Here is a 25497-nt window from a genome sequence, read left to right on the forward strand (position 1 = left end):
TTGCCGGATCAGGGTGTCCGTTGTGGTGCTCAATGGGTGCGTTTCCGACCTTGAAGGAATTGGGTTTAAACTTGAGAAGAGGCAGGGAAGTCAAGGCGCGTAAACTTGGGCGACGAAGAAGGCAGAGAAGAGACTAGATAGTCAGTAATGAGATAACGCAGATTCCGAACATACCTAGGGGCTTGCAAAGTCTATACCTGTCGTGATGGCGAGGTCGTGATACGCCAGGAAGAGAAAAAGAAAGGAAGAAACCTGGAAGACATCTGATGGGAGAAAAGCACAAGCATCTGGTACCTGCACAACCGAAGTGCAGAAGTGGGTGAGACCGACGTCGGCACCTTCCATTTGTGCAGTTTTCGGCATAGTGGAAGGCATGTCTGCCAGTTCACACAGGGAGACGTCATTGACAAAAAAAAATCAACAATATTGCCAATCCCAGCGCTGGAGCCTAAACCCGGGTCTCTGAGAATATCACTGTGGAAAACGAAAACCCAGTACAATGAATTCGCTCTCAGAGGAGCCGGAGCATATTTGTCCCATCTCCAAGCGGGTGCCTGCATCAGGCGGAATCCTTCAAGGGGCTGTGCCTGCCAGATTCTGTCCGGCAACCTCCCGTGACCATGACAGGCCGATGAATGGGTTGGGGACGAGATGCGGCAGACTCCCGTTCTGATGGAAGGCGCGGGGGAGGACGCCATTGTCGCGCAGAGTGGCCTTTGACGTGAAACTCCCGTCGGACCGACACCATGATGAACCTCCAGGGCGAGTCTCATTCTCTTCAGGATCAATCACCAGCATTACGCCGGCCTTTCAGACACTCCAAAATTCCCTTCGAAGAGGGACTTTCGCAAATCAGTAAACACTGGACCTTTCAGATTAGTATACCTCTAGACTACCTGCCATCACCTCTCATACCCCTCGGTTGAACAGCCAAAATGTCGCTCGATATCTTGAGCATCCAGACCCATTTCACCTTTGCCTCCTCCACATCACACTAAAACACCCAAGTGTGTTTTTCCCTACCACCTTCATCCTGCTACCTGTCCCCGTTCCCACTGCTAACATCAATCCGCTCTGCATCTTCCTTCACCTCGTGAGAGAGAGACGTAGGCCATAATCCGGTAGTGTCTCGCCAGATGAATGGCGTGGAAGATGATCATGCTTTTTGCAGCAAACAAAGGACATCCCCTTCATAAGATCGCCAACGCAGCCCCAAGCCTCAAGTCCATCCTCCCTCCGATTTCTTCTCAATTTCCCTACCCCGTCGCCCTTCTCATTCATTGCCGAACCCTCTTCCCCCTCATTCCCCAGACTTCTCTACTTTCGCTTCCTCGAAGAGTAGGTACATCCCAAGAAACCAACTCAGTATGGAAGTTCAGATTCTGATTCGTCCTGGAAACTGGTGTCTGTAAAATTCTCCGCTGCTCTTTTTTCCTTTTTTTTTCTTTTTTTCCTTGTTCTCAGCTCTCAACCACGCTGGCTTTCAGCTGTTCGTTCCGGAAGCTTCTACACTAGAAAGTTTTCTCCTTTGCCGGAATTCCCATTGAGGGATTCCGTCCACTCTGTAAAAGTAAAAGGCACCCGTGAACACTCCTACATTAGGTGTACAAGAATCAAGCAAGTAGTTATGTGCTATCTTACACCTCAAAAAAACCCTTCGTCGTCCCACTGTTCCCCAACATATACCTACTCACAAACGCCTTAAAGTTAGTCACTGTCCAGTGTTGCGCAACGGAATGTTAGCTTGAGTATAAAGAGGGGACGCAAATAGAGGATATCGTCGTATTCGAGTGATAATGTTGGTGCAAGTACCTGGCAGTCGGTGGTTAGGAAATAGGGCTTCCGCAAGTGATGTGTTTTTAGGGAGGTCAACTTTGCACCATCGAACATCTAGATTCATGCCGTTGAACATCTTTTCAGATGACAAACAAGTCACATGCTCTGGAAAGTATGTTATTGAATCATGGCGTTTGTTTCCAGGTTGTTCCTGAGGCGCAACCTCAAAAAACATATAGAATTCAAAAGGTTGGAACCATGGATGAAGGTTGTGCGAATGGTATGGATGGGTAGAATGTTGTGATCATGGACCCAGGCTTGATACGACTGAGTGAAGAATTTACGCCTCATTGTGCCAAGAAAGCAGATAGATAGAATAGAGATGAGGAAAAACCAGGCGGACGCTAGATAATTAAGGTAGAGCTGGAAAAATCTTCCGGGACGTTGCTCCAAAAAACCGAGATTCAGTGAATTCTCTTTTGAGGCAGAACCTTGTGTCGGCGCCTTTACAGAGGCCAGAGTCTGGAATCTTTTCAGCCGTGATTGTTAAGGAGGAATCGAAATTCGCTGCAAAAGATGGATGCACAGGGTAACTTCGAATGATGGAGATAAAAGTTCTGCTTCCATTCGTATCCGATCATGATTTGTATGGCTTGATGGCTACCGATGGTGTCTGCCATTTGCAAGTACCACCGTGAGGGCTTCGTCTTACTGCCTCTTAATCCCAACGTGCTGGTCAACAAAGTCGAGAACGGGTTGAATGGTCGTCTCCCATCCTGGGACATTGGCGCCCTACAATCATCTTGTTAGTACTTGCCAGAAAGTTAAGCAGGTTTTGATCATTTCACCGTGTATTTTATGTCAAATACGTGCGGTTCACCCTCCTCGTATCTCTCAATGATAGGAACGCCTCTCTCTCTGAGCGTGGCGGCCATGTCATAGCTTTGCTGAATGGGCACAGGCTCGTCGGCGCTACCGTGGAGGAAGGCAGTTGGTGGGTAAGGCCGCTGTTTGTCCTCCTGGAGCACCCTGAGAGGAGCGATAGACGTGATGAACTTGTCCAGTTCTGCCTTGTCAGGAAATCGCTCGCTGTGGAGGAAGGCTTTGTGAATGTCACCCGGAAGCGCCCTTACAGAGCGCCACTGGTGGGCTTCAGCCTGTAGTCGGAAACGCTTGTCGTACTTAATGTCGGCCGCCCAGCGCTTTCTAAGTTCTTCCTCGGAAAATAGTTCCCGCTCGTTCCAGCAGCAAGCATCTGTCAAGACGTTGTTCAGATCCCGATCGTTGATGAAGCGTTCTAGTTCCTCGTCGGTGAACTCTCCTTTCCAAGGCTCAGGCGTGCGGCCGGGCATGTTGACAAAGGGCGAAATGTCTACAAGGCCGTAGACATCGACTATGACCCTTGGAGGAGGTGAAGTCAAGTGCAGGCCCATTAGAGTCACCAGGGTACCGCCAGCGGATTCGCCAACAAGGACATAGCGGTCGACGTCAACCTTGCCCTCGCCCAAGATGGACGGGAGATTTTTGCGGCACCATTCGACAGCCTCGATAGAGTCGGCGACTTGGTCATCAAGGGCGGCTTGGGGAGCAAGACGGTAGTTGTGAGAAACAAGGTGGTAACCGCGCTTGCGGAAGCCGGGTGTCAGCCACGGAAGTGGGACGAAGTGGTGTCCGCCGAGGAACCCGCCTCCATGGGTCCAGAACACAATCGGGGCTGGGTCTTGGACCACGTTCTCGGCCGGCCAGACACGGACTCCGAGCTCGACGCCGCTGGAGGATTTGAAGGTGTGGTCAGTATAGCCGGGTGGGGCATAGAAAAAGCCCTTCAGGTCCTCATCGACCTTGTCGAAACTGAACTCGTCCTTCTTTATATCTGTCATGTTGAGCATGCCAAGGCAAATGTCGGGCGAGTGATGATGGCGAAGGCTGTGGAAGTAGATGCCGCTGTCGACGCGAAGAAGCCTTTATGTATCTGCCATCTCGTCTGGTGCAGGGTCGTCCTGATCTTGAGACTCAGGGATGGGATGGGAGTTGTCGTTGACATTCGGGCCGTGGTCGTGGTTGTCGGCTTGCGGTCCGAGGTCGCCGGCCTCGAATCAACGTCTTGGAGAGGATATTACCCGGTCCGGGGTCCCATTCCCCCGCGGGAGAAGCGCAATGGTGGTGCGATTGGGAGGGGGCAGCTGGAGCCTGGTCGCTAAAGCGCCAACGGGCAGCGCAGTCCTTTCATGTTCAAAGACATTGAATACCTACCTAGTGACGTTGATATCGTGGTAACGCGGTATGGCAGTTGATCGTGTCTTGTGACTTTAAACGCGTAATTCGAAATCGGTGTCGCATGTCCATGACATGCTGCTGATTCCCAAGTCCTTTTTTTGAGGGTTCGATTTTTGGGGGCTGAGGTTGGGCGACAAACGCAAAGTGGAAGGTCGAACTGTTGTGCGGGGGTGTCACCGTAATTGTTAGCGTACTGCCTCTGAACTAACGTGACTCTAGCCTATAATGGTGAGAATACGTTAGTCAGCCATCAAATCCCATCTTATTCAATGCCAAGACCCATCAGCAAGGCCAACTTCAAGACTGAGAGAAAAACTCTGCAATAGAGGTTCTTCCTCAACAGAAACCTCCTCGAATCTACAGTTGTGTCTTAAATGCCTTGACAGGCGTGTCGAAATCAGGCCTTCTTCGACTGGGCTCCTCGCTGTCTCCATTCTTCCATTCCTTCTCCAAGTCCAGTGTTTCTGTCACACTCATCGCTCCCGCCGCATCATCACCTGCCTAACGAGCCATGCACAACAGACGAGCAGTACTATCAACTACATTTGTCCCTCCGAGGATTTGTCACTCGTCCCAAACACTTTTCGATCCTCCATGAAGTTTAACAGCGACAGGACCTATAAAGCTCCTCTCCAATGGCCGAGTGATCAATCGCATGACGATTGACACACGGAACTAGTCTACAGGGTTAGGGTCCCTCCAACATCCTCGGTACTTGGCACCACGGCATTTGACGGCATCACGACGCGGGGTTCGGATGTTGTTCTCAGGACAGCCAGGGGTTCACTTCCTCGACCCATCCCTTCATAGAATAAAGTGCCTCCAGATACCACCGATACAGCTTCTTTCGTACAAGCTTCTCACCAATATCCAGTTCCATCAAAGAAACGAAAAAAATGGCCAGCTTTTCAACGGCCCAAGACCTCTTCATCCCTCTCGGCAAGGATGGCCAACGCATGTCGTACCGCCTCCTCGGCCCTTCGCCTTCTTCCTCCGGCAAGATCCCCCTCGTCATACTCATGGGCTTTCGCGGCACCATGGACCAATGGGACCCGGCTCTAATCGACCCTCTCGCCGCCCAACGCCCCGTCATCCTGACAGACATCCCCGGCGTCGGCCGCTCCGAGGGCGCCGTTCCTCTTTCCATCACTGAATGGGCGCAGAGCGTTGTCGATTTGCTCATCGTCATGAGGATTCCTCAAGTGGACGTCTTCGGATACTCCATGGGCGGATGCAATGCCCAGATGGTGGCGCTGATTGCCGAAGAATATTCAGGAGGCAAAGTGAAGGTGAGGAGGTTGGTGTTGGCGGGGACTACACCTAGCGATGGACCGGGGGTCAAGAGATTCAAGGGTGAGGAGCTGGAGGCTTTCCAGAGGCTGGCGGCGGCCCAGACGGTGGAGCAGCAGAAAGAGGCGTTTATGAAGGGCTTCTTTGGACGGTGTTCGGAAAAGAGCTGGGCGGAGGGGGAAAAGAGTTGGAAGAGGATTGCTGGTGCGAGGAAGAAGACGATGGGGCAGTTAGGGAAGGAAGGGTCGAAGAGGCAGGGCATTGCGTTTGCCAAGTTCATGGGGGAGGGTAGTTTGGAGAAGTTGAAGGGGTTGAAGATGCCGGTGCTAATTGCCAATGGTGAGTTTTCTCACAAAGTGTGTGTCTTGGGTTATGATGCTAATGTCTCCATTATCTGAACAGGGTGTCAAGACTTGCTCTTGCCAACGGAAAACAGCTATTTGATGTACAAGACACTACCGAATGCGTATCTGCACCTATACCCCGACTCTGGACACGGCTTTTTGTACCAGTACGCGGATCACTTTTCTTCCTTGATCAATCTGTTTCTGGATGGTGAGAAGTTGAGTGGCACCCTCATCCCCAGCAAGCTATAGCAAAAAGGCCAAGAACACCACGCATTTCCTGACCACTGCCCTCGAAAGAAAAATTGGTTAATGGGGGACCGCGAGGTGCTTAATTCATAATCTGCCAACGATTCTTTTTGCGTGGTACGCGGAATGAAAGAGCAAGCAGGTGTGCTGTGTGGCTCATCTTTCCTTTGTCGGCACGGGATCCCTTATTCTCAACATTAATCCAATAACCTCCCAGTTTATACCTCCAATAGCTCCTTTCTCGCCCCTTGTCAGCCCCTTGACAACCCCTATGTCATCATCTGAATCCTCTTTCCATGTATTCTTCTCCTATCCTTTAACATTCCTGCCCTTCCATCCTTCAAGCAACGCAAATACCACCGCAATCCGCACCACCATTCTCAGGATCGCAATCATCCCTAGGATCATCCACACAAGTCAGCCCTTTAGGGCACAAAGTGCCCAAGAATCCGCCGCAGACCAGCGGCTCGATGCAGACGCCGCCACAGTCGGCACCTCCCTTCTTCGGGTCGCAATCATCGCGCGGGTCGTCGACGCAGATCTGCTTCGCGTCGGCGCAAGGAATGGCGGCGAACCCACCGCAGAAGCCGCCGGCCTTGAAACATGTACCCTTAATGGAAACTTGGCCGGGGAGGCATTTGTTGATCTCGGTGTAGGAGGAGGAATCCCTGGGGATGGCAGTGGCTGAAGAAGCTGTGGCCAGGAGGGAGAGGAGTGTGGTCTTGAAGAGCATTTTGGTGTTGGCTTGTGTGGGTAATGTCTGTAAAGTGTGAGTCAATGAACCTTTTGGTTTGTGTTCGCCGTGTTTGGCCCACCTTGTTGATTGTTGGTTGTTGAAAGGGTTACCTGTGAAAACTGGTCCTGATTTTGAGTTGTTATGTTTGATGTTGATGAGATGATGTGGTCAACCTTGGGACTCCAGCAATCTTTATACTGGAATGAAGACGAGGGAGTACTGACCCCAAAACCGGTGTGGCTGCCCATTTTGACCTTTGGAGTAACAACTTTCGTTGTGTGACGAAGTTAATCGGCTGAATAACTTAAGGCTATGCTTACTCTTCCCGCCCTTTGCTTCCTCTGATTCAACAGAGACACCGTTTTCCCACGTTCCCTTGGCATTTCTTTTTTCGGTCGAAGCCAAGACGGAGTTTCAAGACATGACCACATTGAGGAAAAATAACTGAAGCAAGTCTGTCAGCCATGATACCGTAAGTCGTTGTCCGAGGATTCTGTGGCTTACCGTATAAGCATTGACTGACCATAGGGCGTCACGGGCTATTTATTGGTCATGGATGGCCAACCGTCAGGTGGCTGAGGCTGTGTTTTTTCCTTTTTTCAAACCTTGTTCCTGACATATTCCCGTTTTAGGATGCGCTCAGATAGGGATAGGTAAGTAATGAACTTGGTTGGGGCTGAGGCTGACACTACGATACAAGCTGCCGAGCTGCATCAAATTCAAATCTTGGAAAATAATCGATGGGTACGACGACGATGCGTGCATCTTGACATATTTAGGCAAGATCTGTACCTATCTACCCACGTATGTGACACTCACCGTTTGACAGACGACGACGAAACGAGACAAGCACATCCCGGAGCACGCAACCCACGACTCCCCTCATGTTATGTACACAGCAGTGTACCAAACGAGGCATGTAGGCGCCATGTACAACTCTCAAGGAATTCCAAACATTCCATTGCTGTCTACTTCAGGTGACATCAACCACTTATTCTCCCTTAAAAAAAAAACAAATAAAAAAAAAAACAAAAAAAACATGACAGCTGAAGACATCTGAGATCTTCTGTGACACCAACATTGATTTCTCAATGCTATTATTCCTAGGTAGCGTCGGATTCAAATTGTCAGGGGAACCAACTGCTCGTAACTCGCGCCGTTATGCAATTTGAAGTCAAATCCTCCATGCGGTGACAACTCAAGTTAGCTTCAGTTCTTCTTCCCATATTCAGCTAGTCCCTCCTTCATCCTGCTTTCCTGCCCCTCGTTGCCTTTCTTTCTCAATATCGTCGTGGACGTCATCGGAAGAGATATTTTCCCCGTCTTACACCACACCCGCTCTCTCGGAACGATATTCTTATAAGAGTGTTTATTATGCATGACCATCGATATACGCTTTTGGAAGTCTCGGGTACTGTAGCCTCCACTATGTTCTGTTCTGTGCAGTCCCCGTCATGCCAAGTAAGTGTGGGTGGGAACTCGGAGGGACGGATCATAGTAGTGTATGTGTCGGCGTTCTGTGTGATCACGGAGGGGAGGGGCAGCTCAGCTCATTGATGGTTCCTTCCACCGGGATTGAAAAAGGTAGAGTAACCGACGTCGTGGCTACTTAAGATGAGCGCACCTGTGCCGTCTTGATACGAAGCCATACTATGTAGTAAAGTCTGAGGCAAATCGGCAGGGTAAGTAAGGGGACTGAACCAAGTAACACGGTTGTCTCAACACGTTTCACCTGCACTCAGCTAATACCTTATCTTACAACTACGCTACATAAATGATATGGAAGGTACGTAACAGCCATTGCCAATCATCACCTTGTCCTGGGCTCCTTACCTCTACCTAGGGTACTTTGCGCTTCATCCATCAGTTCGCTCAGCAGCCCCGGGTATATAGGGGTGATGCGAGGAAGCTGTCGTGAACTTCTTGATTTCTTCATTTCTGGAAAAAGCCAAAAAAAAAATTTAAAAAAAAAAATAAAAAAAAGTTAGAAACCAATTTTTTGAACGGCCTGTCAACGATCAATGTGTCCATTCTACGTATGTTGTGTCATAACTTGGAGTTTTTCTCTGTCTTGAATTTTGATTTATTTTTCAATCTAACTTGGAAAACATGGGATTTCGAACCTCTTTATTGTTTATATTTTTTTCCCCTTCGAGTACATAGAGAGAGTATCTACGTCAAGCCGACGAAGCGGTGTTACGGGACGTTGGGGTTGGGATTGATGTGTCCTAATGGGTGGGAGTGCGTGCCTGATTTGAGGATGGAACGAAGTGGGAGGGAAAACATGTTTGGGATTTGTGTTTAGAGGATCTCACGGAGGGAAGGGGGAGGGGTTTCTACAAGAGGTGCTCTAGGCTGTTTCGTGTCTTTTCCTGATACGTCGTGCTCTACTACAGCTTCGGTCCCGGACGATTGAACATAGAGAATTTATGTTCAGTTTTCTTCCGTGAAGCTTGGCGTGAATTTTGCCTTTGGTTAGGGACTGTCAGTGTTGTTGGATATATCAATGAAATATTCGATTCACAACAGACTAGTCACGACACAGAATAGCAATCAAGTTGTTCAAAGTATTGATTATCGTTCAGCTAATTAGTTGGGTGTGCTGAAGAAAGATGGGGGTATTTGAACTTGACAGTCGTCGCTCATCAGTCATCCCTGACCAGAACCAAACGCCAGCCAGCAACAAGACTACCTATGAACAACTGCAAAAGAAAACATTATATGTCGTAGGACTCGTACTTCATAATTATACCCACTCATGACCAATGCATGATCAAGGGCAACTTCCACTGCCTTCCTTCCGCCTTCAAATACTTCTCTTTTCTTCTCCTGACAAAACACCTTTTTGTTCAAGTCCACCAGGGAAACGAACTCCTTAAACCATTTGCTCACCCCTCACGCCATTATTGTGAAAGGAACCTCCAACGCCATTGCTAGCAACCGGCTTGCGGTTAATGGCTGGTCCACCACCATAACCACCATAGCCACCGTATCCACCACCAGCATAGCCATGCTTGTCATCAAACGGGAAGCCAGCACCGCTGGTGCCCCAGCCAACCTGCCTGGTGAAAGTAGCGCCGCCCAGCTCCATGTCGTCGCGGCTGCCAAAGGGGAACGGGTTGGACCTGTTGAGGGGGATATGGTTGTAGCGCCAATCCCAGATACTCGCATACACCATGCGGTAGGCGCTGAAAGCCATGATGGTACCGATAACCGCGCCAGCGAGGACGTCATACCAGTGGTGGAACTCGTCAATGGTCAAGGCGCCGGCAATCAGGCACGCGCCGAGCACGGGGGCGTAGACGGCGGCGAGCTTCCAGAGCGCGGGGTGGTAGTTGGAGAAGACCTTGAGCTTGGCGTTGAGGTAGAGGGCCAAGAAGATGAATCCCGCAAAGGCAGCGGTGGAGTGACCAGACGGCATAGACTCGAGCGAATCATCAATCTCATTCGGATCACCAGTGCAGATATCCTTGGTGTAGTAAATCTCGGCGAAACCTTGCGCCGAGTAGCCCTTTTCGGCAATCTGGGTGTTGGTAGCGCGAGTAATGTCGGGCTTGCAGACGGTCAGGAAGTGAGGGCGCAGGCCACCGATAAGCCACTTGATGAAGACCTGGAAGACGGCGGCGGTGATGAGACTGTACAAAAGACCCAAGACGCCGTTGTTGACGTCCCAAAAGGAGCGGATGCGGATCTGCATGCACAGGATGATGAAGATGGGAATGATGGAGGCCAGGAAGGCGGCGAGCCAGATGGGAATGATTTCCTTGCGCATCGGGTAGGCGAACTGGGGGTAGACGACTTCGCCGTCGGAAAACTGGACGGCAAAAGAACGGGAGGGGGCCGGGTGGGCGTAGTAGACCTGTATTGTGGCATCATGTTAGGATTTGAATGATGTAGGTGATGATAAGGTGAGGAGGGTTTGTGTGAAGAGACTTACGCCGAGACCGATGGCACCGAGGGCGGCCATGGTGAGAATGTCGAGCCAGGTGTACTTGAGCCACTGGCCAAAGGTGGGCCTGGTGGTCATGGTGTAGGGCTCGAAGCCATGGCGACGAGCGCGCTTCTCATTGCGAGTAGTGCCATTAGCAGCAACAGGCGGTGCGGGACCATCCGCGGCGCGGGGTTGACGATTGAAGAAGCCCATCTTTGTGGTGTGGTTTCTCAGTTGTTGTCGGTGTTGTGGTTGTTTACCCGCGAGATATCTCCACTGGATCGGGTACCTGGTTGAGACTAGCCTGGCCTGTGGTGGCAGCCCTTGTTCCAGTTCAAGTTGTACAGGAGTTGAGTGTACAAGCTGTTGGATATTTCAAAACTGAAAAGTCAGAAGTGGTTGAGTGGTGAGCTGTGATGGTTTATAACAACAAACGGAACAGCAAAGAACCTGTGCGTTCAAAGCACGGCATGTGTTTGTTGGTTTGACGTCATAATGGAAAATGGGATGGTTGTGTGCCAGTGAATGGTCAGGAAAGGCTGAACTCGTTTCCCGTCTGTACCAGGCAAGCGAGAGTGAATTGTGCTGTGCCCTTGCTTATCGTGTAAGTGCCCGCCCGTTGGACATTTGAGGCAAGTTATCTGCAGTGCTACCGCCTGCCCTGGTTATCCTGGCTGCCCGGTTGTGAGCAAGCAAGGTACGTTACCTGGACAGGCACGATGGCATGTACGTCGTTAGGCATGAAACTGGGAGAGAAAATTACGAGTCCCTTCAAGTTGACTTGGACGTGAACGGGACGTTGTCACAGGTTGAGGAAGAAAAATTAAGGGAAGCTAAGACGGAACTCGGCAGCATAGCAACTCACAAAGGGTTGCATTCATGGGTATTTTTTCTTGAATTTGAGTTTTTGTTGTCTCATCATGAAGGTCTAGACCAATTGGTCGTCGTGTCTTGAAGTCAGACTGCCGGGAGATTGACATTTGAGTGAACACTTCAACAGGGAAGAGCCTGTAATTACCGTGCAATCTTTCAGGGGATGCACTCCACCAGTGACATCACGCCCCACCACTCCACGCGGAGCTTAAGGTCCTAAGTCTTGGCAGACTGGGCACCCGTCCTTTGAGGGCTGACCAATGAAAGGGCAGCAGAACAATGACATCAAAGCACCTCAGGAGAGTGAAGCTAAGCTCCGATAACCGATAAGTGATAAGATAGCAGCAGCTCAGCTCAGCTACTTGTACATGTACATAGGTCAACTGGAACCCCTCCTCGTCTTTGGCGGGGGAGAGCTTTCGTCATGGGAAATAGTCGTCAACCAACCCCTCACCGCCGTCCGTCTTCGGCTGGAGATGAATAGCGTTGGCTGAAGACGACAACCACCATCACCACCACACCAATGCTACCTGCCATTCAGTACATATGCAGCCAGCAACAGTTCACAATCCATTTCGAACAAGTAGGAATTGGTTTGGAGGGATTCAAATTGCGTATCTCTATCAGGTGTGTGTATCTGCTGTAAAAATTCCAAATGCTAACCCTCCCAATTGCTCTTATTGTACGATGTTGAATCACCCAATCTCTGTAGCTGCTCTAGCGGAGAGAGAGAAGAGTGACCAATCCATGTTTCGTAAAAACCGCCCAGATGTAAGAACATGAAGAAAAATAAAGGAAAAGAGAAATGCCAAAAGGTGTATATCCCAAAATGACACACAAGTTGGAAAAAAAAAAGAGAAAACGAGATCGCTCCCACGCCATCGCTTCTAGGTATTAACAGCAGCAAAGCAAACATTATCAACAACAACAACAACATCAACAACAACCAAATCAACGACGACTCGAAACATGAGGCGCATGTCCCGAAGGATACCCATTCGGGTAGATGCCGACGTTGCTGATGCTGTCTTCGGGCGCTATGCTGTCGTCATCCAGCCAGTCGCGCTTGGCCGGCCCGCTGGTGAGATACGTCGGCGCAGTGCTAAAGGTGTCGCCGTCATGACGCTTCTGGTATGTTGCCGCGTAAGGGGCAGGTTGATATGTCGCGTGGTGGTGATTGTGGTTGTCACGGGAATGGCTCTCACGACGTTGCTGCTGCTGCTCTAGGCACTGACGGCATTCGCGGGACACGCTCACGCTGGGAAAGGTGTTAGTAGGCGGGACATGAGGATGGTAGGAAGCCGAACGAGGCAACTTTGGAGGAGTGATGGTGGTGGTGGTGGTGGTATGTGTGTTTGCAGGAGGAAGAGCATGGCTTGTCCCCGAAACGTAGCGGATGCCCGAGCCAACAACAGCATCATGATGAGCAGTACCATGACCTCCGCCGCTACCGCTAACTCGTCTCTCAGAACCGGAAGCGAGCCGGTAACTGGAGCTGTTGTTGTTGTTGTTGGCCGACAACGACCGGGGAAGGTGTGGTGGGCGTTGTGTAGTACAAGAACTTGAAGTAGAAACATGAACGATGCGATGTGTTGGGGATCGGGACCGAGGGGGTGTATTACATCTGTGCAGGGTACCGGCAGGGAGAGGTCCGAGGACCTTGCCGCCCTTGACAACCATCTGGATGCCCTCCTTGAGGAAAACGACACCGTCACCCTTGGTATCGCCGATGTAGTTCTCGCCGCTTCGCACGGATCCGTTCCAGAACTGGACGCTCTGGGCACCCTGGACCACGAACTCGCCAGCGTTGCCCTTGGACTCGAAGATCTGCTCGCCGGAGATGGTGGAGGCCGAGGCGAGGTCGGAAGCCCTCTTGGAGATCTCGGTCGAGCCGTTGACCCAGTAGGTTTGCTGTTATGGGCCGCATATGTCAGCTTCTGATGAGCTTGAAAGTATCAAAACATCCTCCAGGGGTTTACTTACGACGCTCTCACGCTGGCCAGACATGTTGGATGGTTGTGTTTGGTGATGGAAGGGTAGTTGATGTGGTGGTGGAGTTGTTGAGGTTGATGTGGAATCGAGCAGTGTCAACGTTGCTTGTTGTGTGTTTGGGATATCAAATACAACAACAGCTCCAAGGACCTGGGACTGCCAATCTATTTATCAAAACCCGACTCCAGTCTCTCCCAGCTTCCCAGCTCTTTCTTCATGCCCAAAAAAGCCACAGCTCCCAATCCACAATCATAGCCCCTCTCTGTCTCAGGCGTCTACGTACATAGTCGAGGTACATCCCGAATCCGTGGAGTTTCAACCGAGAAGGTGGGCCGGGAGTTTCTGTTGGCTACAGAATATTCCGACCGGCCAATGGAACGGGCCACCGTCCTCGCCATCAAAGATTGTACACCAACAGTGGCCACGGCATGGCGCCTAAACGAGATGCCCAACATGGCAGGGTTCTAACAGGTCAGAAACACTGACGTGGATGCGGCCTCACAGCTAACGATTTGAGTCTGCGTCGTCCTCGCTCCAGCGTCCCTCACTGTCGTCCAGTGCCAGCCTGGCGGGTGGGTTCCCATCAGGAGGCTAGGGCTGTTTCGGGTAAGGGCTGCAGCAGAAGCCGCAGGCGACGAGACCGCTCGTGCCTCTCTCGCAGAGAGCTGTTCTCCGAGTCATTTGCTAAATGTCGGTCGTTGCAGCAGCGCCTCGAATCGGGTTCTCTGGGCCTCAAAAAGAGAGCACCTATCACTCGTCAGGCTGAAAGTGGCTGGACCACACTACGCTAGCATTTGCAAGGCACCGCTGGTTGGGTCCTATCCCCAAAAAAAGAACACGACGGGGACTGGACTTTCGAAACAACCGCCGGCTCGGTTGTGATCAGTGGTGGTGCTGCCTTACCATCCGCAACCCCATTCATTGTCACAGTCGTATGCGCGGCAAGGCCTCATTGGTCTCTGTGGATGCCGACCCCCAGCCGGCAACAGCCCCTATTGGCTACCTATTTGCCCTCCTTCAAACTGGGGGCAAGCCATCAGCTAAAGATGTGTGGAGGGGTCGATTAGCGTGGTCCAGATCAAAGACTTACGGGGTCTTCCCAAAGGGGGGCGCAAAGCAACTTGCATATCGAGATGGAGCACGTGGAACCACACTATCGACGAACAAAAGGACGCAAATAGCGGTCTTGATCAAGGTCCTCGAGGACGATTCGCAAAGTCGAGAAACCAGGCACGCAAGAAATAGGAGATGGCGGCAACATGGGTAGACAAATGGCATGCAAATGGCAACAAAATAGGGCCACTGTTTGATGGCCTCGATGGCGATTTGGACGAGGTTGCCTGATAGTCTGAACGATCTGCAGTTTCTCGACCCTGCGATCCTGCATAGCCCCTTCTATCCTTCACCACTGGACTGCACCGGAGTCTTCCCCAAGTTCTAGATCTTGCCTACCTAGTTTACGTGGCCGATATTTCTGGCATTCTCGTGAGAACTACTGCCAGTGACTGCGGTAGGGCGGTAGGCGGAGCGCGAATTGGCCGTTGCCATCACAAATCACACTTGACGATTCGGAATCACATATTCTCAATTCGTTTCTGCTCACTCATAGGCTCTCGCGATTCTACGAGGGGTCCATTCATCACCACAGCTAAAAGGTACACTTGTTTAGTTCCGTTGCTTCCGTCCCTGAATGGCTTTTAGCGAAGTGAGGTTTCCTGCAGAAAAGAAGCAACCAATGTGCACAACATATTGACGACCGCATTCACAAGGCCATCCATCATATGCAGGTGCAACCATGCATCGAGATGGAAAGACGGATTCCCCTTCAATTGTTGGTGGTGCCTTGCTGATGATGATGCCTTGAAAAAGTCCGAATTCCGAAAGGACAAGCCATTCTTGGCCTATCTTTTCTGGACCTCGACGTTGCCCTGGCATTGCTGGGTCCACGTATGCAAGATATCTGTGCAGGCTGTGCTGACAGCTCTAGGAGCTCGTTCCACTACCCACGACTGGCAGAGTAGATTTGTGAGGTCTCAGCTTTGCTGGACCTCAAGATCTGACGAATGTCAACAATGGCTTGTCGTTGGAGGACAAGATGGGGACGCGTTGTTACCGGCAACCTGTGATCCTGCGCAAGGCGGGGAAAGGGGGCTGACTGGCTTCAAGTGGAGAAGAAGGACTGTCAGACACAACAGCTTTAATATTGCATGGCAATACTACTCGAGTGGCAGGGCGATATGAGCTGTGTTATTGATGAGGTTTCGTATATATTTTTGATGGATCAGTTCAGCTAATGTCAGCGCAGGCCACAAACAATCATGTGATTTGTTTACATCGACAATCTGACAAAGACGCTGTTTGGTATTCGTGCCGGACTTTGAAAGATATGCGACTCCGAGAAGCGCCGTCGCCATTACGACCAGATACTCTGTTCTACCCCTTTCTCCGAACATCAAGCCATCAAACTTAACATCATGCCTTCCTTCACATATCCACTCACAACACCATCCCCATCATCATCACGACCACCTCATCAAATCCTACTCTGCCCTTTCATCCCCCCCTTCCCCCTCCCCGCCAAATTCCTCTCACTCCCCAACACCAACCCAACATGATTACTCACCACCACCAGCTCCCCCTTTTCATCCATCACCAGCACCTCCAAATCAAACCTCCCGCCCTTAACCTCCTTGCTTGACACCCTCATCCTCAACCACTCCCACCCGCCGCTGCCGCCCTCTTCTTCCTTTCCCTTTTCCGGTGCAGCCTTCTTTTGCTCAATGTTCATCACCACCGTAGGATACCAATGCTTCGCATCATGTCTGAATCCAACCCCCTCCTCCTCCTTTGCGTTTTCCTCTTCACTTCTAGGGCGATGAGCCTCCACGACATACGGCCAGCAATCACTTACGTACCCGAGCGATGCATTGGTGAAATTTTCGCCTGACGATAACCGAATCCAGAGGTCAATGATGGATTTGCGAACCTGCCCCCGTCGTGGAATGTAGAAGTGGGTGTTTTGTAGAGCTCGGATGTAGCTGGATTCGGATCCGGATCCGGACCCAGGGGGTAGTAGAGAAGGGATGGCGGTCCAGTGGGGGTCGCGGTCTTGTTTGAGCAGAGAGAAATCGGGGTTTTGGGAGGGTGAGGGGACAAGGGGAGGGGGGAGGAGTGTGAATTGCGTGTTGAGGGAAAGACCGGTGAGGGAGGAGAGGTTGGTCATTACCAGGTAGGCGGTTACGCGTTTCTTGCCAAGGGTTTTTGTTGGGAGGAGGTCAGAGGTGGAGGTGTCGTCTTGGTGCAAATTGCCTTGGTACAAAGTGGCGTGTAGGGTGGTTAGTTGACGACCGGGTTTCACGACCTCGATAAGGATGGTTGCGGGACCGACTTGGGTGCGGTTGAGGTACTCGAAGTGAGCGTTCATGACGTGCGGTTGGGGGTTGGAAGGGGAACGGGAGGAGCCGTGGAGGATAGCGGCTTGGAGAATGCATGATGCTACGTAGCCACCGTTGGGAACTGTCAAGTCGTTAGTGATGTTTTGGCCTGTTTGATGTGCGAAGATGAAGAGATAACCTACCGGCGCCGATGCAGAATGAGTCTACCAGGTTGGCTTGGTAGGTGTTGGCATCGAGCCTCTTGATCTCCGTTGCCTTGGCGAACGGGATTATATCTGTTGATGGTTTGTCTGAGGCCATTTTCGACACTTTGTTGCCAAGACTACTTGATATGGGATCTTGAATAAAAGAGTTCTGAAAGATTGCGTGTAGCACTTATACGGTGATAGTGTTGATGAATCCGGGGAACAGTTACCCCAACCCCCACTTTAGTGAGACTGTTTGAGCCTCGGTTGCCAAGTCGGCAGCTTTCCGTGTTGATCTCAGGAAACTACACTGGAGGGATAACAGGATTCCGAGTGAGTTCGCGATGTTCATCATTAACCAGATCTCCTCCTCGACACTTTAATTGCGGTAAGAAAGGTGCAAAGTATTCCAAGAAAGGTGCAAAAAGAATGACAATACTCGTGGTGAAATGAGTTACCAGAAATTACAAAAAGATTGGACAATACCGGATTCGAACCGGTGACCTTTCACAAAGGCGCATCTATGGAATGCGAAGCGAAAATCATACCCCTAGACCAATTGCCCGTTCGTTATCAATACTTCAAAACTGTGGCTCTATCAATGCTAGCTCAAGTCTGTTGTCCGCTCAGCAGCTCCCCACTTGCCTCGGCTCACGTTCACCTTGACATATCAAAACGTCGATAGCGACCTCTCAACTCCACGACGACCTCAAGCTTTCCCCCCCAAGCACAGAATCACATGCCAAAGATTGCAAGATGTTCCGAGGCGACATCTTTTCAAGTCTTGGCTGTTGGGAAACTCAACAAATTTCGAGGACTGCAACATCGGGCATCGCGGCGGCTCAAACTCCGTAGACCTTTGACCGCCGCCGACCGTTGCGACCGAGGACGAGACAAATGGAATGGAAGAGATGAACACCTCCGTGAGACAGACTTATAAAAGGGCTGAACGAATCCCGAAACGGACAATGTCCCGGTTGACGTGGAGACATCCGCTCCGCTCCCACGGGCTGGATCGCTGATCCTAGCATCAAATTCTCCCCAAACTGGACCGGGGACCAACGACGGAAAAGTCGAGAAAGTCGAGCTAAGTTGAGAATAAAAAGATACGAAAGCTTCAATGCTGGCCTCTGATCGAGTGATGGGGGACCCGTTTTTCACTCATTAACTTCATTTTCGTAACGACATCTGTTCTCCTTTCTCAGGCTTCTTCTTCACTCTTGTTCATGGAGGTCATCACGTAGAACTACACACACCACCACCACCACCACCACCACCACCACCATGTCCGAACAAGTTCTCGTCGACGCCGTCGTCGTCACCCACAACGAGAAACCATCCCCCTTGGGACCGGGCTTCAAGCGCCTCACAGAACAAATCTACTTCTCCGAAGAAGCTCCCCCTTCTCCTAGTACAAGTACAAGTACAGACCCAACCACCATCCTCCTCTACGGCTGGGGCGACGCCCGCCCCAAACACCTCGCCAAGTACGTCGACGGGTACCGCGCCCTCTTCCCCGCGGCCAAACTCGTCGTGGTCCTCTGCCCCATCTTGCGCTGCCTTTACCAGACCCTCGAAGCCCGTTCCAAGGCCATGACCCCCGTCATCTCCGCTTGCTTCGGTTCCTCTCGGGAGTCTGCTGCAGACCACAAGTCTTCGACCCAAAACAGAATCCTAGTACAAGTCATGTCCAACACAGGCGGCATGTACTTCGCCGCCACTTTGAACGCCTACCGCCAGCGTTTCGGCCAATGCTTTCCTCATCACATGCTCGTCCTCGATTCCACGCCCGGAAGCACTTCCTTCCTACAAAACGCCGGGCCGTGGTCACGCGCCATGGCTTTGGGAGCATCAGGATACTTGCCAGGTATGCCGTTCATCGTCACGCAAGCGATGGCGTGCATGTTCCTGGCGGCGCTGCATGGGTTCGGGTGGTTGATTGGCGCGTCGAGCGCGGCGGCGTATAGTGTGGCGGCGGTGAACAACGAGGAGCTGTGTGCAAGAGGAGCGATGAGGCTGTATGTGTACTCGAAGGAGGACGATATTATTTACTGGGAGGATATCGAAAGCCATGCGGCGCAGGCGAGGCAGAGGGGGTATCAGGTGGATATGGACATGTTTGAGGGGACGCCGCATGTAGGGCATATGAGGATGCATTCGGAGCAGTATTGGGGGGCGGTGGGGAAGACTTGGAGGGAGGCGGTTGGTGGGTTGTGAGGGGTCTTGTTGTTGTTTGGTTATGGGGAGGGACGTGGTTGGGTTGGAAATTTACTCGGGGGTTGAGAAAGAGGGTAATGTGGTGGAAGGGCTTGGATTTGTTGAAACAAAAGAACAGTGAGTTACAGGCGCTTTGGATACTAAAAGGCATATTACAGCATTAGAATTGGGATTGAATGGATAGATATTAGAAGGAAGCAGACGGTAGAATAGAAGTGTGACAGCGAACCGGACTTAACGAACGAAACTCACAGTCAAATCCTCCTTCTATCATTTCTTCTCAGGGGTATCTCGGTTCATCTCCCTCCCATCTCACCCCTTACCACTTGATCGTACGCTTCCGGTGGATGTTAAGTTGTGTTTATGAAGCATGCCTAAGCCCACACGGACCACAGTAGAACCAGCCATGAGTTTCGAATTTATACATCCCGAACCGTGCCGCCTGGTCTGTATTGCATCAAGGGATATTTAGCCCTTGCCGTGCAAAGATTCAGTTGACTGCCAGCCCTATGAAGAAATCAGACATAAGCGGACGAGCCGAGAGAGAATTGACAGACGATTGCCGAAACAAACATCGAACGATAACAAACCAAAGAAATGGGACAAAATGAATATATAAAAGCGTCGAAAAGGAACAGCAACGTAAGTTTAATCGCAGACTCGCCGAAATAAGTGCCACGCGGTTGAGGCGTTCACGGGGTTCAAATGCCTCTGGCCCTCACTCGTCGTCCTCATACCAAACAACGTTCACATTGAACATCGCCTTAGAAGCAGCATTTAGAAATGTCTCCGGGTCTCGCTGTCATGGTCATGATTAAGGTAGGTCGTAGATAATAATAAAAAAGTTCCAGGTCTGGCTTGCTATAATCATCCAACCGCGTGTCCCCAAGCCAAGTCAAGTTTCCCGTTATTTGTTGTGTGTTGTTACAGTATATACTCCAGACGCCAGAATGATGCAAGCTCTTTTGCTGCTGCTACTGCCCTGAAAAAAAGAATTGAACAAAATCGACGAACCGACGACGACGCATTAGCAAGAAAAAGAACTGAACCCATTAAAAGTCGATCGACCGACTGACACACACCCCCTTTTTTTTTTCCCTTGAACCTTTTACCTCCTCCCACGTCCACCGCCACCTCCCATCAACCCGCTCATCTGTTTCATCATCGCATTCATGTCCATCCCACCCATACCACCACCGCCGCCCATGCCGCCAAGCATCTTCATTAGACCGCCCATATCTTGGCCACCGCCGCCCATGCTCTGCAGACGCTTCTGCATGGCAGCCAGCTGTTGCGCCTTGTTACCACCTCCCATGGCGCTCTGGGCACGCTGCATGTTCTTCATGTTGCCGCCCATCTTCTTCGCCATGCCAGCCATCATGCGCTGCTGGGTAAGCAGGTCTTCAACCTCTCTGACCGTCGTGCCGGAACCCCTGGCAACACGCGTCATACGCGTCGGTTGGTCAATGAAGATCTTGCCGTCGCTGTCGAGTTCCTTGTCCGTCATGCTGTCGCAGATGTAGATCATGCGCTTGAGCTTGAGCGAGCCCTCCTCGTCGTCCATGTTCTGCATCATGTTGCTCATTCCTGGGATCATGCCAGCCATCTTGCTGAGGGGGCCCATCTTCATGATGTTCTGCAGCTGGTCACGTAGGTCGCGGATGGTGAAGATGCCCTCGGTGATGTGCTTGATGGTATCCTTTTGGTCGAGCTTGAGGGACTGGACGTGCTCGACGAGGCCAGCCATGTCGCCCATGCCGAGGAGTTTGCTGATGAAGTTGTTGGGTACGAAGCGCTCCAAGTCGAGCATGTGCTCACCAGTACCGATGAAGACGATGGGGGTGTGGGTGGCAGCGACGGCCGAGATGGCACCACCACCCGCGGCGTGGCCATCGGTCTTGGTGATGATAATGGCACCGAAGTCGGCAGCCTCCTTGAAGGCCTTGGCTTGGGCTTCGGCTTGTTGACCGATAGAGGCATCGAGCACCATGATGGTCTCGTCTGGCTTGACTGCCGTCTGAATGTCCATCATTTCCTGGAAGAGCGCCTCCTCTTGCCTGTGACGACCCGACGTATCGACGATAATGATCTCGAACTTTTCCTTCTTGAACTTGTCCACACCATCGCGCGCCACCACTACGGGATCTGTTTCCGTCAAACTGCCGTAGTAAGGGATCTTGGCCTTGGTCGCGTTCTGCTTCAGCTGGTCGAAGGCACCGGCACGAAAGGTATCGGCGCAGACAAGACCGACGCGGAAACCACGCGACTGGTAATGCCTGGCGAGCTTTGTACATGTTGTCGTCTTACCAGCACCCTGGAGACCGACAAACATGATAACGTTGGACTTGCCCTTCTTTGGCTTGAAGGGCTCGGCATGGGGGTCGACGAGACGGACGAGTTCATCGAAGACGGCTTTCTGGATCAATCGCTTCTTGTTGACGGCCGGTGGTAGTTCTTTGAAGTTGACTGTGGACTTGATCGATTTGCGCAGTTGACCGACGAGACGGACGTTGACATCGGCTTCGAGAAGGGCAGAGCAGATCTCCTTGAGCATGCCATCGAAGGCCTGTTGATGATAAAGGTGGTCAGCGATCTGGACTGGTTGACTGCTAGGGGCAGTGACTGTATCGGCCAGAAGTAGACGGGAAAAGACCAGACAACCGGATATCCAAGCTTACCTTCTCGTCGAGATTGGGGGCGCGTGTTAGGTCGCTGACGGCCGCATTGATGCGGCGACCTAGATCTTGCAAAACCATGGCTGTTGATTATGTGGCGGCTATGAAGCCGACTAGGGGTATAAAGGTTGTGTTGTTTCTAGGAAATCGTCGTCGCCGTCGTTGTGTTCGAAGACGTGGGTAGTGTCTGGTCAGAGGTCGTTCGGTTGTGGGTAATTGGTGGGTGGTGGTAGTTGTTGCTCAGTCACAAGTGGAAGTGATGCGCTTCGGTCATCGGTCGGTGGCCACTCGGTGCTCTCTCTCTCTCTCTTGGTGGATCCCGTCGGGCATTGAAACGGACAACTTCCACTGCAGCTGCTTGGCAAGCTCAGGACCGCCGCGCGGACGGGCATCGGGGCCCGGGGACGATTGGCGGGCGGATTATGGTGGGGCAGTTCGCCGTTAGGCCTGCCTGACCCCACGGGCGGTGAGCAGGGCTTGGCGCTCGTTGAGGTTCTGGCCTTGGCGGTACCTGGCAGTTTGAATCAGTTGCCCGACAGCTGCAAAAGCGTTATCTGTATAAGTGATAAGCGATAAGTTACAACTCTGGAATGGAAGGGAGGGCCATGCCAGGAAAGCAAGAGACGACTTCATGTCGGGACAAGGAAACAGTTCAAACCCCATGATCTAGAATGAACGGTCGAATAGTTCGTTGACCCTATTACAAGCATCTTGTCTGTTACACCGGGCCGCCACTTAGACCTTGAATTCACAAGCGACACACGACCAGACAGGTACCTCTAGACAGGCAGACCTCCATCTCGACTTGGCAAAACCCTCGAACCAGGAAACCCCAAAAACACCTACCTCAACCTTCTCTTGTCTTGGCCCACAGATGTTCTCTACAAGTATACAAAAAGCTTCTCTAGCATGGTAGGCATGAAACTAAAATGCAGTGAGGTTCAGCTGTGTGATCACGTTGTGTCTGAACAAAAAGTTTTTCAGGTAGGTATGCTGAGCTTCCTGCAAAATCGTGCTTGTTGCCAAGTTTAACGGTTAAACCGCCGAACTCGCCCCGACGAATACAACCCTTACTTTTGATCTACTGTCAGAGAGAGAGAAAGACGAACAGGCGAACTTGCACGGAAGCGTCTCGTTGGATGATGAACCATCATGAACTGAAACATGTTAATCTGTGGGGATACATCTGACCTAGAATCGCGGCCAACAGCATGGTCGCTGTCGGGTTTTCGACGTTGGTTTACTAAAGATGCTGCTGGTCGCAATGACTATAATGACTGGACGTGTGGGCAGCAGGTTACTAAAAGAGTGTCGTCTCGAACTTCGGGATCTCCGTTCCGAATTAATGCATTAACGACATGCAGTGACACTAATTTTCTCTCCGTCTCTGTCTGTCTGTCTGTTCTGTAGAAGTTCCTTCCAAGGTACATTCGAGGATCGCTTCCAGTCCTTCCAATCCTTCCCCTGACCCCCTCTGACCCTCAAACCCCTATACCATCAATCGGGATGAATTAGCGTCATTCCCTTGTCTGTGTTTATGCTCGTATTTTTGAGACGCAACATGGAAGGAAATTTCGTTCTAATGGGACTGCGTTTCCATGTTTTTACGCCTAACCGATGGTGCATCCTACCCACCGTGCCACCCTACCCATCCTTTCATCTATGGAGCGGCGCAGACGCGCAAGTAATTAACCATCGTAACCACACACGTGGTAAAATACTCGGCACCCGTCGGGCATTGGTTCACCAGTCGGGCTGGCGGACTGCTCATTGCAACCACTTTTTGCGACAGATGCGACAGAACGCTGGTGCCGCTGACCTATCCTTCCTCTCGGGTCTGAAGTCATGGAAGGTAGGCTAGAAAAGCTGTAACACCATCTGCGAGACGCACGGCGCTACTTCATTTATCCAGAGCCCTGGAAGGCTTGGAAGCATATCCGTCCGTCAGGGTTTGGTGCGTGAGTGCTCTGTGCTCTGTGCTCTTGGACTTTGGTGCTATGTAGCACAGGCAACAACAGCTTTTTCGTACGGGACAGGGCCACGCAGATTCCTTGTTGTGTTTCTGGTGTTTGTTGTGCGGCCTTTCTCATGTCTAAAGGTACAATGTTGATTCAGCAAAGGCACGGATATAAGCGTGGTATTCACTGCAACACACGTAATACCCCCCGTGGTGGTTGGCATTTGTTGACGGGCAGCGAGCATGGGCAACAGGTTACATGGAACACAGGTACGACTGGAACGACCATGTAGTTGGTTTACGAACCCAACATCGATCTCTTCTCGGCTCCGGATAGAAATTCAATCATAATCTCTGGCATTGTATTGACACCTACTCCCTAGCATCTGTCAAGTATGCAACCGGCCGGAGCAACCGGCCATTCGGAGTAAAGGATCTCGGTCCCAAGCATTGCTTTCCAAGACCGACAGCGACAATATGGGCATGCTGGTCTTGGAACACCTCGTTACATGTGTTGCACGAAGCCCTGAATGCTGCGTGAAACGGGATGGTCCGAAACATCTCGAGCAAGCCTGTCGTCCCAACAAATCGAAATTGTGACGAACCCTTTTATGTTTTGACCTGTCCTGATTGAACAGAAAAGTAAACTGTTTGGAAGGGTCTGGGTCAAGAGGTGTCACCTCAGCGCCTCACCCTGACTGGGTTATTTCAATCAAAGACAACCCCTCGCTTGTCTACGAAAAGCGGTTCTCACTCGATCAGAGAAGAGAAATGCCCTTGCAGCTCTCTGCCCTTGCGCAACATTCCATTATGCCACCGCCCGTCCGGATACGTCATGGCCGAGCCAAAGGGTAGAAGCAGAAGCACAATGCGGTCTCAGCTCAATGACAGCTGTTTCTTGGGTTTGACAATCTGTTTCGGCAAAGCGTCAAAATTCGATCGCACTTGCGGTCGTTCTCCGCAACCCTGCCCCTATCAATCCTGTCCAAAGGCTCGAGAGAGATACCGGGGGAAGGGGTGCCATGCTGTCATGCCAGATTAACAGTAGAAGAAACAGAATGCGATGATACCGTGTGTTTTCCAGTTTGATGCGATGCGCCATCCACTCAGATCTTCGAGACAGTTCGCAGATGCCACGTGGCAAGATTGCCCATATGTAATCATGTGAAGTCCGCTGCTCCGATCTTCAATGTGATGAGAAGCTTGGGGGTTGGGGAGCTTGGAGAATCTGGGGAAACCGGGCTTGCGAGCCTGAAAAAGAAAGACAACTTGGCAATGTTCTAATTACCATCACGTACGCCGCATGGATACTTCCATCCTTTCATGCCATTCACTGGACTGCCGGCTCCCACTAAAAGGCCATGGACTCAGCGTGGCAAGATATACACGCCGATGTGCAATGCAAACTCGCAGGGGCTGGCTCCGTTGGGTATCGTGCCATGATAAAGCCATCACGCCCTGACCGATGTGATTTCGGACGGGCGGATTGCGCTCGCTATCATAACCGGATCTCATCGTAGGCCAAGCCTGCCGCGATGTGGTCGAGTATCGTCTTGGTGAAATCATATAGGTTAACGCGCCATAATCCTGACGTGTCTGA

General features: G+C 51.4%; 8 protein-coding genes across 8 annotated transcripts; 2 read left to right on the forward strand and 6 right to left on the reverse strand.

The window, feature by feature from the left end:
- Nucleotides 1-2419: 2419 nt before the first annotated feature.
- Nucleotides 2420-3656, reverse strand: NEUTE1DRAFT_128083 (uncharacterized protein; the record flags this gene model as incomplete). The annotated part of the gene is made up of 1 exon (XM_009850247.1): nucleotides 2420-3656. One exon carries the CDS (start codon nucleotides 3654-3656, stop codon nucleotides 2616-2618), a length of 1041 nt encoding a protein of 346 aa, XP_009848549.1.
- A 1293-nt stretch (nucleotides 3657-4949) lies between these two features.
- Nucleotides 4950-5939, forward strand: NEUTE1DRAFT_128084 (uncharacterized protein; the record flags this gene model as incomplete). Its single annotated transcript, XM_009850248.1, has 2 exons — nucleotides 4950-5682; nucleotides 5746-5939. 2 exons carry the CDS (start codon nucleotides 4950-4952, stop codon nucleotides 5937-5939), a joined length of 927 nt encoding a protein of 308 aa, XP_009848550.1.
- Nucleotides 5940-6276: 337 nt separating this feature from the next.
- NEUTE1DRAFT_128085 (uncharacterized protein) lies at nucleotides 6277-6736 on the reverse strand (the record flags this gene model as incomplete). The annotated part of the gene is made up of 1 exon (XM_009850249.1): nucleotides 6277-6736. One exon carries the CDS (start codon nucleotides 6667-6669, stop codon nucleotides 6277-6279), a length of 393 nt encoding a protein of 130 aa, XP_009848551.1.
- A 2496-nt stretch (nucleotides 6737-9232) lies between these two features.
- On the reverse strand, nucleotides 9233-10980 carry NEUTE1DRAFT_116130 (uncharacterized protein; the record flags this gene model as incomplete). Its single annotated transcript, XM_009850250.1, has 2 exons — nucleotides 9233-10531; nucleotides 10610-10980. 2 exons carry the CDS (start codon nucleotides 10814-10816, stop codon nucleotides 9548-9550), a joined length of 1191 nt encoding a protein of 396 aa, XP_009848552.1.
- Nucleotides 10981-12427: 1447 nt separating this feature from the next.
- Nucleotides 12428-13483, reverse strand: NEUTE1DRAFT_107981 (uncharacterized protein; the record flags this gene model as incomplete). Its single annotated transcript, XM_009850251.1, has 2 exons — nucleotides 12428-13387; nucleotides 13460-13483. 2 exons carry the CDS (start codon nucleotides 13481-13483, stop codon nucleotides 12428-12430), a joined length of 984 nt encoding a protein of 327 aa, XP_009848553.1.
- Nucleotides 13484-15986: 2503 nt separating this feature from the next.
- Nucleotides 15987-17163, reverse strand: NEUTE1DRAFT_120455 (uncharacterized protein; the record flags this gene model as incomplete). Its single annotated transcript, XM_009850252.1, has 2 exons — nucleotides 15987-17011; nucleotides 17046-17163. The coding sequence occupies 2 exons, from the start codon at nucleotides 17161-17163 to the stop codon at nucleotides 16002-16004; spliced, it is 1128 nt and encodes a 375-aa protein (XP_009848554.1).
- A 641-nt stretch (nucleotides 17164-17804) lies between these two features.
- Nucleotides 17805-19460, forward strand: NEUTE1DRAFT_58897 (uncharacterized protein; the record flags this gene model as incomplete). Its single annotated transcript, XM_009849088.1, has 2 exons — nucleotides 17805-17829; nucleotides 18478-19460. The coding sequence occupies 2 exons, from the start codon at nucleotides 17805-17807 to the stop codon at nucleotides 19263-19265; spliced, it is 813 nt and encodes a 270-aa protein (XP_009847390.1).
- Nucleotides 19461-20047: 587 nt separating this feature from the next.
- NEUTE1DRAFT_120457 (uncharacterized protein) lies at nucleotides 20048-22157 on the reverse strand (the record flags this gene model as incomplete). Its single annotated transcript, XM_009850253.1, has 2 exons — nucleotides 20048-21831; nucleotides 21944-22157. 2 exons carry the CDS (start codon nucleotides 22019-22021, stop codon nucleotides 20374-20376), a joined length of 1536 nt encoding a protein of 511 aa, XP_009848555.1.
- Between the last annotated feature and the right edge of the window lie 3340 nt (nucleotides 22158-25497).

Source organism: Neurospora tetrasperma, assembly GCF_000213175.1.
Source record: "Neurospora tetrasperma FGSC 2508 unplaced genomic scaffold NEUTE1scaffold_1, whole genome shotgun sequence".
NCBI lineage: Eukaryota > Fungi > Ascomycota > Sordariomycetes > Sordariales > Sordariaceae > Neurospora > Neurospora tetrasperma.